Here is a 14,477-nt window from a genome sequence, read left to right as displayed (position 1 = left end):
TAAAATAAAAAAGTTGGAATACCAAAAGTTATAAAATAACAAGTTTTAAAAATTTTGCTGAATAACTTTAAGCCTTAACGCACTACTATACAGCTAATAGATAATTTTCAAGATCGATGAGCTCTTAACTTTTGCGGTATCAAAGTAGGAGCACACTACTCAAAGGATCGTTCATGTATAAAATCGCAGACATACATTACAACGTACCTTCTTTGTAGAAATATATTTCTCTCTCAATTTTATAATTCTGGGATAAACTTATTGTTGTTCCCACATTTTCACACAACAGGAGTTCTTAACTGTTTTCATGTTGATTTTGCAGTTTTAGAAAAATACATCACATTATTTATTTTCCAGCTTTTAGTTAGCAGCATTTAGTTAAAATGCAAGCCTTTTTGGCATGCCGGTGATATAATATTTCGTTACAAACTATGAAATGTTCCACCAATAAAAATCTTTGTTTGCAGTATGTTGGTTTTTCAAAGATTACATTATGTAAACTTGCAAAGTTATCAACCAAAATCACTGAACTTGAAATGACGTTTATAACGAGCAATTACACACACATTTGGCACGATGTAAAAAAATGGTTTTTACAAAAAAATAAATGACCATAAATTTATAATATTCATTGTATTACTAATGATTGTTACTTTCAATTACAACAATATAAAGTCACATAGATAATGCCTTATTTATAAAACAGAACGTAGTTTCCTGTGAATAAATAATCAAAATATTTAGTATATAATATAAATATTATTGCATATTGTGGTTGTGATCGTAGAACTGATTGCCAATCCATTTAATATAATATAGAACATGTAAACGATCACTGTAAATATTAATTAGGGTATATAGTTGAAAATAAATTTGGAGACTTGTACAAAATGCTCACATACATGTAAATTTGAAAATGACTGAACATTCAAAGTTTCTCATCGACTGGTAGCTAGACTTAATTAAGTATAAAACAACTTCCTGAATCCTTAATATAGTAAATAAAAGATAGTAGAAGAGCTAATGAGCGCCCCTGCGGAAAAGAGATGAAAGATAATTCATACAAGCTTCTGTATTGGTACTTCTATTTTTATAATTGGAACAAGCTGATAAATTATTATTAATTTGCCTAAAGACAAAGATGATAAAACCATTGCATCGTTTAAAGACGTAAGCTGATGATTAAAACGCTCAACTCTGAATATTGTATGTAAATGTCACTACTGAACTTAAAACATTTTCTAAACAGTGGTTTATTATCTACATAAGGGCTGAGCCGCACTAGACGGAACACTGCTTAGCCATAGAATCTTTACGTATAAATCTTTTTTTTAACCCATACCATTTCATATTAAGAATATTTTTCCGCCCACTCCGGTTCAACCTTTATAATAAATTTTGTTTCATTTGCATTTCAATCAAATTCATCAATTTTATATCTATCAAACTAGAATTTCTTTCTGTTGTTATTTTATGTTTAATATAGTTAGTCGTACCCAAGTTTATCAAACCGCGCTCGTTAAGTCTGACGCTCATCATTTCTTTTTCTATATGGTTAATTAACTATCGTTAGAAATAATACCAGTCATATTGTAATTAATTCTTGATGTACTGAGGATTGGTAAATAGCTCATTTTTGTATAACTGTTTTGGTGTAAACGTGTAAAGTTCATCGGCATTAATGTAGCGATCTAATAAGATGTATTTATTACGTAATGTAAATGCTGAATAATTTGTATATATTGAATCGGATGTGAATGAAAACTAATAATAAAAAACTTTTATTACAAAATCGAAGTAGATTTTCATTTTTTATTTTTATGATGAGTCTTGTCTCTGATTTTTTTGTTATTATCATATTTAAAGCGGCAGTTAGTCACAATTTGTTTTGTATATTTTATAATTCAAACTGACGTTATTCTATGTGATTTATGATTTATATGCTTCTGTTTTGTTTGATTCATTGCATGCAACGCTTTGCTTTTAACTCGCTATAACAAAAATTACAAATGGATTCTGATTTTCTATGACATTCAAATTCAAAATAAACACTTATTTGTAATTCCAAACTTGATAGTTATCTGCAAATCTTTCAAATTTGAAGTCATAACTTTTCTTTTGATTAACTAAGTTTCCAAAATGGTTGTAGAGAATCAGGACACCAAGCTTTTAGTCAATCTTCTAATTTCATTAAGAAATAATACTAAAATCCTTATATCATTTGTCTTCGTTTTATTTAATACGTAATTGTTTTCTCCTGATTTCGTTTAATTTTGTACACGTCTTTTTATGCATGTCTCAAGCACCAGCGTTAACGTCCGTTTGTCTTATGTTTATTGTTTTTAAATTGTCAGTGAACAAAATTATTTGAGATCAGCGACGAGATTCTACTTATCATCCCCTTTCGTACCCTGTTTTCATAATCTGTATCTGCGAACTTCGAGCCTACTGCGTATGGAACTTCCGCATCATATGGTCTGCTGGCAAGAAACGCAACTGCATGGACGCTGGTACGGTGCTGGGTGGTGTCGGTCTATCTCCCTTTTGTTCATTTACTCAACTATTTGTTCTCTTTCCCATTAGAATGCGCGAAGGGTATGCATTTGTACGACGGACGATGCTATCAGCTTTGCCCGGGTGGAACGTACGCCATCGAACGAAGCTCTCGCAGGCGTAACCTTACTTTGTTAGAGACTGGTGGTCCTTCGGTCGTAATGAAGCGACAGGGCAATTCCGCTAAGCAAAGATCAACGGAGGCGCGCGATATGGAACCACTAGCTAATTTATCTAAATTACCTTCTTATTGTCTGCCTTGCCATTACACTTGCGCCACTTGTACAGGTCCACAAAACAGCCAGTGCTCTTCGTGTTTAGATGACGCCCAACTCTTCAATCTTACAGATTTTGAGCCGAAATTTTACTGCTATCCTAATGCAGTTCTACCACAAATTGACATGGCTAATTGGCACTATAAAATGAATGTAAATCTTGTTATCGCTTTAATAATTATTGTCAGTCTTATTTCATTGTACGTGATATTCTGTACACTTCGACGGTTGGGTTTTTGTTGCTCTGGTAACAACTACGATTCTAATATTAAGTCAGCGTATGAGTATAATAAGTTGGCGGTAGATGAGAAGCACCAGAGCGCCATAGAAATTGAGGAGGAAATTCACAAAGCCCTCAATAAGTATTCAAGTGAAAGTGAGTCGGAGGACGATATGAATTTATAGCATCTCTTGACATTCCGCCCTGAGTATTACGAATTGATACATCATAAGTAGGGTTTATTTTCCTACCAGAGCAGCTTTTAATGTTTTATGATGAAATAGATTGTCACAATAATTATTGTGTAGTAGGTACATTAATTGTTATTAATAATAAAAGTTGTGAACGTAGTTTAGGAAACTAGCAACAGATGTAAAGAAGACATCCATTAAAAAAAAATGTACAAAAAGTTTTTTTTTTTGTAATTTTGTATTAATTAGTCCAAAGACCTTATAAAATTTCACATTTCGGCTCTCACATCTTGTATCTTTTGTCTTCAGCTCGGTATTATTTTTCGTTACTAAATCAATCTAATAAATATTCAAACTATTATAATGTCTGTTAGATTAATTCGTAAAACGGTATATCTATGCGTATTTTTCATCACATTCCACGTATTATAAATCTAAGTGTAGCGTAGTAAATGTATCTACGCAGCTATTATAATTTTAAGTAAAAGTAGTAGGTAAATATATTTTAATAAGGACGGCGATTAGGAAACGAAGGTGAAACATGAAAGGCAAAGTTAAAAGTCAGTTGACATTGTTGCATTAGCTCCGAATGATTGGGTTTCAATCGAAGCATGTTTTTTTTTTAAATAAAAACGATTGTCCGAATCATATTAGCATAACTGAAGTATAACACGTCCTTCCTTGGCGTAGGATTTTTTTTATTTTTCTATCCAGGTTTCGTCTCCCCTTTTCTTGTCTGTTTTTTTCTATAAAAAGTCAAATATACAATTTTTAAACGGCATAAGCTATAACTTCGTGATTAAAACTTGTTTAAAATTATTTGCTTACTGTTTTACAATATTTTAGTTTTAGAATTGTGCTATAATCTTGCGGATAGTTATTTGTTAATTTTCTAATAGACAACTAAGCTGTCGAACAAATTAATCGTTAAGCTGTCACTCACTTTCCTTTTCCTTGATCTACCTTAAAGGTATTTTGTGAATAGCCTATTTAGGTATTTTCTTTACTAATACATTAATAATATAAGTTGGTCTTATTTTTCTACGATTTATTCCCTTAAATGGTCACTTTTTAATAATAAGTTATTATAACATTTCTGTATTACTTTCAATATCGTAAATTTTATCAATACAATAAATATAATAATGCATAATATTATGAGTTAGAGATTTGCTCAAGTTGCCATTTCGTTAGGTAGGTAACGATGTGTAAATAATTAATTGAATGTTTGTAAATAAACGAGTTCCTATTTTGATTGGTTGTTTTATTGAGTCGAATGTTTAATGTCTCCTTTTCAGTTATTTCCTTTTTAGTTGTAGTTGAGTTGTATCAAATTATTTATTTATTTTATATCTTGTTAGTACGGCAGGGCCACGTACACTAACTAGATAGAACTACATAATTTATGTATAACTATAAGGCTAATGAATAAAAAGATGAATTAAACATTATAAAAGCCATTATATTTATATATTCTACTATAGTGACACACTACGAATCTTGAAGTAAAGGTCATTCAATATGCTCAGAGTATCTCAACAATTCACGGAACAATGCTGTGCACCCATCATGGAATGGATCCCATTTAGCATTGCCAAGAGCGCATTGAATGACGACAATGAACGCGGTACAGGTGCCATGCTTCGTGCAACAGTGTTACAGGAAGGGACCACAAATAATTTTTTTTTTCGTGGACGAAGGCTATTGTCTTTTGGGGCACGTATAACACAGTTGGTTATGAAGATTTTGAGCATCGTCGTCTCCTCATAAGATTTGGCACATTTTTAATTGGTCGCAAGTCCGTGTGACCTCCAGGGCTAGCACGGGCGGGAGATAAAAAATATATCCCCGATTATATCCCCTGGCAAGGGATACAATTAACGTGCCCATCTGCTAAATCACTGGAACATGGAAAACGAGAATTTAACCCCCGTTTATTAATACACATATATTATTTGGATATTATTTCCACTTGTGCGCCAGTGCTCTGAGAGTTGATAAAGCACTGAGAGAAGATAAATTTATATCATTTCCCCGGGAACTTAATTGTCTCCTGACCATGCTAGCCGTGCTGGGAGGGGAAATTTTTAATGGTTACATAAAGATATGATACTTACATCCTATGTTACCAAATCGACTTTGGTCAGGTCATTCTGATTATTAAAAAAAGAGATCCAGGCTTAAAGAGTGACCGCAATAACATTTCTTTTACAAGTTCAATCTTCATTACCATCAATTGACCAAAATCGGTGAATGTAAAATTAAAGTATTATTTTCGTCTGTCGCCTAGAGGTGGGACTTCTTATCAGGTACAGAACATTTATCTTAAGGAGTATTTACTTCCATTTTAAGTGACTGTCATATTTATTTTGAGTTTTTTTTTTTTATTAAGAGCACTAACAACATGTATATTACACGTTTTTAAAAATAGCACACACACAAAAACATGGATTGATTTGCACGTTAATTACAAGTGCATATAGCATTGACAAAGCGTCATGTAAACTTAATTTGACTCAACCTACCGATAAGTGTTCGGTGAATATTTTCCTAAAAGCTGTGGGTATTATATAGTATTTCAGTTCAAAATTCAATTTATTTCATATGAATTGAATTGAAAAAAAAAAAAAAAATAAATAAATAATTTGATTCCAAATTCTGAATTTAAAAGTTGATTTTGATAAATGTAAATTAGATAAGAGCATCTGTTTGTTGGCGTATTATTGAATCGAGAAAGTATTAGAATAATAGATATTAATAATAAAACCAGAGAATTAAGAAAAAAACATACAGAAAAGTGTTTCTGGAAACAGGCGGCTATTCACTTTATACCATTTAGTAGTCGACAGAGATTATTTTCCCTCTAGCGTTTTAAAAGCTTACCATAAAAATAATCCGGTCAATTTAGACCAAATAATTACGAGTGAAGTTACATAAAGTCCCAACAAGCTGAAATTCAGTGAAATTGCTCAAAACATAATTATAAACAATGTCTAGAAGTTCCCCATCATGCCCGTGTATGGAAAAAAATTATTTAAGGTCAAAGGTTAAAAAAATGAGTTTTTTCGCGATTTTCAGCAAAACGGTAAGTTTTATCATAAAAGTACCTCAGACAAAAATTGTAGATCATAAAATCTACAGTTATAATAAAACTGTAACTGGAAGATTTCTGTATGCTTTATAATAGATACTGAGTCCAAAACAGATTTTTATTTAATTTTTGTCTGTCTGTCTGTCCGGGCATCACGTGAAAACTACTGAACGGATTGAAATAAAATTTGGTACAGTGTTAGCTGATATCCCGGGTCAACATAAAGGATACTTTTTATCACGATTTGGGATGTTTTTTTTTATCAATTTTACTTCATATCTCCGTTTAAATTAAACGACACGATTTTATTAATCCTTTTTTTATTTGACAGTGTATATATACTACCAAGCATGTATTGTCGAATTTTAATGAAGATCTGATGAATATTGTCAGAGATCAAGGATATAATTCTTAACAGATAACAGCAAGTCGCAAGGCATATGGGACAACGATCGAATGCATGCGTACCATCCTACTAACATTATAAATGCGAAAGTTTGTGAGGATAGATGTATGGATGGATCGATGGATGGATGTTTGTTACGCTTTAACGCCATAACGAATGAACCGATTTGGCTGAAATCTGGGAGAGATACTTACAATATAGTCTGGAATAACTCATAGGCTTCTTTTTATCCCGGAAAAGCAAACCGATTCAGGATAGCATCATTATTTGCATTTTGATATCCGCATTTGTCTTTCAAAATCGGTGCAACGGAGTTTTAGATGGATGTAGTTTTTTGGATAGGCATAGTTGAAATATTATAAAACTTTTAAATTTTGTTTGGTTGAACGCGCTAATCTCAGAAAATGCTGTTTCGTTTTTTTTTTCGATTTGTAGTAACAATTATGGCTATATAACATCACGCTACTATCGAATAATGAGAAATGTTGCAAAAATACATAAAATATCCTTTTTAAGAGATTCTGATCCGCGCGATGCGTGAACGGTAAACGTTACGCCAAACGACGGAAGTATGTAGTAAGTATATCGGACTTGTTGTTTCTTTAAAGTTCTATAAAACAGTCCGCGACGACTATTTTTTGAAGTCGCGCGGGTCCTCTAGTTATCTATAAAAATTATAATAATAAATATACTACGACAATACACACATGGGCGATGTGTGCCTAGCCCCAAAGTAAGCGTAGCTTGTGTTATGGGTACTAAGATGACTGATGAATATTTTTATGAATTATATATACATAAATACTTAGAAAATACATATAAACACCCAGACACTGAAAAACACTTATGCTCATCACACAAACATTTTCCAGTTGTGGGAATCGAACCCACGGCCTTGGACTCAGAAAGCAGGGTCGCTGCCCACTGCGCAGTCGGCCGTCCAATTCCAATGTCCAATTGTATCTATACTTTTTTTCTTGTTGGGACTTTATGTAACTTCGAATGTCTAAATTGACCGGACTTAATGGTAAAATGGGAAAAATTTTGTGAGCGAGCAATATTCCGCGAGTGTGAAGTAACACGTCAAGTCTGTCTGTGTGTAGTGGTAGAGTCACTACGCACAGACAGACTTGACGTTTCAAAAGTGCTTATATTAGGCCTACTTGAAATAAATGTTTCTTTTTTTTATTTTTTTTTATTTTGACGTGTTGATTTTGGATACAATTCACTGCAATAATGGCTGAATGAGAGTTCTGTATGTTCTCAACTCTGTGAATAAAACCATTAATAACCGGCTTTTACCTGGATAGAACCCCGAGAGTTGAAGGTACGAGTATACTACTTTTTCATAATGTTGAAGTGGCATTATTAGATGCTCGTCTGCTCGCATAGAGGTAATTTGTAAGCACACCTTGTCTCGAGGTCAAATTTAAGTGGGTGCCATATTACATTTGAAACATGATATTTCAGTTAAGAAGGTAAATGTGTATCTTCGTTAAACAAGTCTCGAGTTCAAGACTTGAAAGCAAGGGTTTTTATCATACGTTAGTAAAAGTACCAAGTATTTTAAATTTTATTTATGGACGACCTACCTAGCGCAGTGGTGAGAGCTGTGGTTTTAAGTACGAGGTCCCAGGTTAGATTCTCGGTAGGGGTAATTTTGGAATTTATAATTTCGGAATTACACAGGCCTACTTTGATTCCTCTTACGGAGTATAACTGCCATACTCCGTAAGAGGCTAGCCCGCTACCATTTTAGACTGCATCATCACTTACCAAGTTACCAGGTGAAATTGCTATCGAGGGCTAACTTGTATTGGAATGAAAAAGTAACGAGAGTAGGTACATTCGTTACTTTTAAGATCTAACTTGACATCTCGCACCTCCTCATCTCGCAGGCTTCGTACGAGGCGACTAAGAGAATACAACAGAGAACGGCAGTGGCGTGCATCTCATAGATGCAAATAAGCAGTGCATACCCTGACCTCAGGGCCTCTCAGACCATATGGACGACCTAAAATTTAAAGATTAAAAAAAATTTAAACAATTAATAGAAAACTATAAAAGCGCCATCTAGTTAAAACCGGCCGCACTTCTATGTAAATCAATGGTCAAATCCCGTGTCACGGTTTAGAACTAAAATAGACAAACTGCATAATATTTCGATTATATTTTGATTTTAAATTGTAAACAGTATCCCTAAATAAAAAGTTACGCGTGAGTGTAAGTGAAATATAATTTAAATCTCATAATATTAGCTGGGGTTTTCACGATATAGTATCCATTGCCGGGTAAATCGTTTATTCGTCGCTCGAATTAATTCGCCACGCCGCCGCGGTCTCCATAGAAGCAAGGCAATTGAATGTATCTGTCGTTACTAGTGTGCACGTGCACACAAGTAAGTTCTGGTGTGTAATGATATAATCGCGTGCGTGCTTACACAATATTTGGCTCTTTCTATGTGTGCCAGTTTTCCAGGTTTCCAGTATAGGGATTTCGCTTGTGTGCAAATCTTAAAAGCACTGCTTACAGAAATTAGAAATCCAAATGTATGCTTTGTTTTTTTATAAGCAAATTTAATTTGCTTTGTTTTGTTTATTGTTTTAAACGGCAATAATTCTTTTTTGTACTTAAAAAAATTTTCAATGAATTTCATTACATTCAAGGTCTTTAGAAATTTATGAGTACTTAATTTGTTCAAAAAGTATATTAAAATAACCAAATTAAAAGTTGCCGAATTATGTTAAATAAATAATTAACGTTTACCAGGTGCCACTGGTAACTGATGAAGTAATATATTTTTTATTTATTGTTCAAACAACAACTTTTATTAGCATTTGTATACTAAGAAAATATTACGGACATATTTTGACTATGATATTCTCATTATCGCTGGCGATCGCTAAGCGCCATTATTGTTTACCTTTTACCTTCTGTCATAACAACTTATATTCACTGAATTATAATTAAATACTACTACTATACTACTATACTGATTTTTCGTTTGCTATACGGTTGTTTGTATATAGTTACAATTATTACTGTTAACATTAACCTATGTGACAGTGTACTGTTTGTAAATGATTGTGAGGAATATGCTTAGTGTAAGAAAGTTCTAATGTTCGGCGTGTGATCTGATGGCTCAGTGTGCTTGGACAATGTAGGTAAGTTTAGAGCTAATTCTTAACTAACGTTTTATTGATATTATTCGTAAAGGAAGGAATGCACCTACAAGGAGCGGCACGTAAAAAGGGGTCTGACTGACTTACATAAACAGGCGAATAGCAGTGATCAGTTTTTTGTTTCATTATTTATTTATAATAATACCTATGTTTGTTTATTGTTTACACTAAAAAAACATTATTTAATGTAATTGCTGCAATGGCAGACAATTTTAAAAACTCGCTGGTCGGTCGTATCAGAACTTACTATACTGGAGATGATGAGAAGATCTACATGGGTATCACAAAAAATGTTAGGTTAGGTACCTACTCACAAATAAAATTATACAGTAACATCAAAATAGCATGTTCAGTACCTATTTTTTGTAATGCATACCCTGACCGAAAACCCTATGCACGCCACTGGAGAACGGCCAGTAACGTCCTCATTGCTACTGCTACTATCTACTGTGATCACCAACCCGTCTGCCCAGCGAGGTGGTTATAGGCAAATCCTCCCGTTGGGAGTGGCCTATAGTCCTGCAGTGGACTGCTATAGACTGTTGATGATGATGATGATGATGATTAATTGCCTTGTAAATTACAAATGATAAAAAAAAACGCTGTTGTCCATGATAGCATTAAAAATCTGTACTGCTTGACAAAAACAAAAGGTAAAAGCTATTTATTATTATAAAAGTGAGTCTTGTTTTACATTCTAATTAATGGAAGTACCTTTCGTCATCTTCCCGAACTAATACTAACGAGTTCGAAAATAAAACCAGTTGAACGATAAAATAAGCGATGAAATATTAAATAAATAAAAACAGTAATGAAATGAGATTTTCCGTTTTCCTTTTGTTTATTGCTTATTCGGCCTAAGGAAATTTTTAATTGAAAGCTACGTCTTCAATTTGTTGGAAAGTTTTGCAAGAGGCTTGCAAAGAGACTATTTATGAGATTTTATGATTACTCAATGTTATAATTAAGACTGTGTGACGTCATCGTTAACATCCCACTGCTGAGCACAGGTTGTCTCTCCTGTAGAAGAGTGATTTAGTGCATTGACCCTAAACCTGACCACGCTGCTCCAATGCGGGTTTGTGGTCCTTCATGCTAAAATTGCTGAACGGTTTTTCACACTAATGCGTTGCATCTCATTATTCTACACACCCATTACCAGTCTACATAACGCTGGCCCATTGCAGACTAGTACTTCACACGACCTTGTTAACACTACCGATAAATCTCAGGTATGCATATTTCCTATCGATGTTTTCCTTCCCCGATAAAACAAGTTATATTTACTTTCTATAAAGTTAAAGATGCGTATTGGGGTTGAGAGTTTGCTTATTAAGTTAATGGAGTTTACTCCTTAAGAATCGATTTTCATATATAAGGCATGTGAGGAGTAAAATCTAGATGAATGACCTCGTTACGTTTTCGCTTTGCGACGTTGCATGCCAGGCAACTGTGATGCGCAAACATGCAACGTCGCTTTCGTTTAATTAGCTTATTTTTCCTATTTAAGTTACCAAGGAAACCGAATATTATCTAGGTAAAGAAACAAACACATATATATATATGGGACAGAGTGAGATTATAAGAGAAAACATTATACAACTTTTTTCCTATTCTTGTTACCATGGAAACTAAATAATAAACATTACATTTATCCTAATAGTTCTGATACTCTACATATCTCAATCTCCCGTAGGCTAGTTTTAAGAAGTTACACTTCCGCCGTGTGTGAATAAATTGCACAGGATTTTTAATTTACCCTTTCATATGGTATTAATCTTTATTCAGCTAAATAAACTCTTTTTGTGTATGTTTCGACAATCGTACTTAAGGAGTAAACTCCAGTCGTGCGTCGGAGCTGACACACACTTTTTAAATCATTGTAACCAGCCACGTTCCAAACGTTCTTTTCATTAGAAACAAATATGCAATACCAATAATTGAACAATATAATTTATTAGAATGGGAGCATCCAACGAGTATTGTATACCGATCTATTAAATGGTCTCTTACGATTTTACAGCTACAGATTCTCTCAACGTGGTGACAGCCGTTCGTGGGACTGAGTATCAAACTCTCAGTGGCGTGCATAGAGGTATGCACAGGGTATGCACATGTTATAAAATGAAGAAAACCTCCAGTTACAAAAAACCTAAGTATAGTCATTGTAAAAGTTATAAAAAAACTACCCTTAATTATTGATACCCTCTATGCAGGCCACTGAGAGTTTTATACTCGGCCCCGCGAACGGATATCACCACGTTGATTGTATCTGTTGTATCTGTAGCCTTATGAGAATGGGTAAAATAAGAACTTTTGTAGTGTCAATGTTTTTTACAACAAAATTACATTTGTTACCCATTATTTTTGACATTCATGATTTAAATTTTACTTTTCAATTATTGTTTCCTGTTATATTATTTGCACGATGCGTAAATTTTGCACGCCATGTATGGCAATACACTTTAACCTAAAACCTTTTTAAATATGTAACAGCTTTGAAACGTGTGTTTTGCAAATAAAGATATTCTATTCTATTATATTCTTTATACTGCGTGTAAGAAATACAAACGAAGGAAACACTTTCGAATTTATAAATATAATATATGAAGGGATTTCTATTTGAAATCTGACTACGTTAATTGACTTGCTGGAACTCCCCTTATTTATTACAAAAGGTTTGAAAATTGGCTAAGAATTCCGGTCCTAAGACTTTCCGCCGATATTTCGAGGACGTACTTTATAGGAAGTTTAATTGAGTTTCGTTTAACCAAACAAATATTAATTTGCTTGGAAAGCCTGTTAAAGGACCATGTTGATACCTTTACATTGTTGATTTCATTAATATCGGGAACTCCATTAGGGATCTAATATTGTACTGACTCAAAGTTTAATAATATACAAATAAAAAAATGTGTACTTAAAGCAAGAAATTATGTAAGTACTTAACTTTATATTGTATTGTATTAATGAAATAATATGTAAAACTTTTAATATTTAAGCAATGTGACGTTTAGAACATTAGAGGTAAAATATTTACTGTCACCTGTTAAATAACTAACCAAAGTGGATTGGTATTTTATGCTTTAATATTAGTTGTGTATTAGTTATCTATTCTTTATGCTGCGTGTAAGAAATATAAACAAAGAAAACACTTTCGATTTTATAAATCCCTACTAATATTATAAATGTCAATGTAAGTTTGTTTGTTACGCTTTCACGTAAAAATATGTGTACAAAGTTTCATGATGATCGGTTTAGTAGTTTTTGCGTGAAAGCGTAACACAAAAACTTACATTCACATTTATAATATTAGTAGGGATAGGGATAGGGATATGGATAGGGATTATATTGATGAAATACAATGTAACGTATATCGAGTCAATGTGTTATGACTCGATGTACGTTACACATTTAATAATTAGTCAAAGTGAAACATTTACTCAATTTTAATTAATACTTAATTGAATATAAAATATTTGAAGCTATTTATTACAAGGTACAATCTTTTACTTTCTTTAACAAACAAATTCCTTAATAAAAGGAAATACTTTGTAACGCTCGCGGCATAAAATTGCGAGCTATAAAATAATAGACCTGACGCAACGGTGAGCGCTGTGAATTTAAGTGGGAGCTTCCGGTTTCGATTTCCGGCAGATGCAGTTTGGGAATTTATTATTTCTGAATTTTCTCTGGTCTTGTCTGGTGGAAGGCTTTGGCCGTGGCTAGTTATCACCCTACTGACAAAAACGTGCCGCTAATCGGTTTAGTGTTTCGGTGAGGTGATGTGTTTCAAATTGAAATCATTATTTGCGTGATTGCATCGCACCGATTTGGCGGTATGACTACCATACCCCTAACAGCTGAGCCCCCCTACCATCTTAAGACTGCATCATCACTTATCTAACCTAACCTAACCTGTAGTGGAATATAAAAAAGATCATTATAATTGAAAAAAATTTGATGACAAAAAGAACATTTTATGGAAATTTATTTATTTTCACCCTCACCCATTCACCCTAATTACACAAAACATTGCGATCTATAAAATAATAGATATGTTAATTTAAAATAGGTCTGATAAAAAAACATTTCTTGAAAATAGGTGACGGTGAGAGTAAAAATAAATACAAGGTTATTTATTTTCACCCTCACCCATTCACCCGTAAACTAAAAAGGTAAACAGGGAGAGTAAAGTGCACCGGACGCAACAACTATTCAGATTTAAATTTTAAATCACGCTCCTCATTTAAATCAAGCTGCCGTATACTAAATAGCGTCACCCGGGGAAAATTTAATACGTTACTTTTTTTCTATCTTTCTAATACTGTGGGAAACTGACGGAAATTGAAAAATTAAATTCAGTTAATGAGTCACCCGGGACTTTGGTTGCGATGTTTTTGAAAATAGCTAACTGCGTACCTAGTGAGTTAAAATGGTTACGCTATTTCCACATTAATGTATGCCCTTTTTTGAAAAACAACATTTGGAAAATCTTGTTTCATTTGTTGAGTTATGAACATACAGAAACCGTGTACACGACTAATATTAAAGCATCA

General features: G+C 33.2%; 1 protein-coding gene across 4 annotated transcripts in view; it reads left to right on the top strand.

Annotated features, from left to right (window-relative positions):
• LOC120632698 (furin-like protease 1) overlaps positions 1-4,480 on the top strand; it is a 248,215-nt gene extending 243,735 nt beyond the window's left edge. For all 4 annotated transcript variants that reach the window (XM_039902670.1, XM_039902669.1, XM_039902668.1 and 1 more), the window contains exon 15: positions 2,584-4,480. In XM_039902670.1, the coding sequence (XP_039758604.1) occupies positions 2,584-3,233 (650 nt within the window). In that variant the 3' untranslated portion in view covers positions 3,234-4,480. The remainder of the gene's footprint in view (positions 1-2,583) is intronic.
• The last annotated feature ends 9,997 nt before the right edge of the window (positions 4,481-14,477 follow it).

Source organism: Pararge aegeria, chromosome 20 (assembly GCF_905163445.1).
Source record: "Pararge aegeria chromosome 20, ilParAegt1.1, whole genome shotgun sequence".
NCBI lineage: Eukaryota > Metazoa > Arthropoda > Insecta > Lepidoptera > Nymphalidae > Pararge > Pararge aegeria.
Note: the sequence above shows the minus strand (reverse complement) of the source record. Positions and strands in the feature narration are given on the sequence as shown.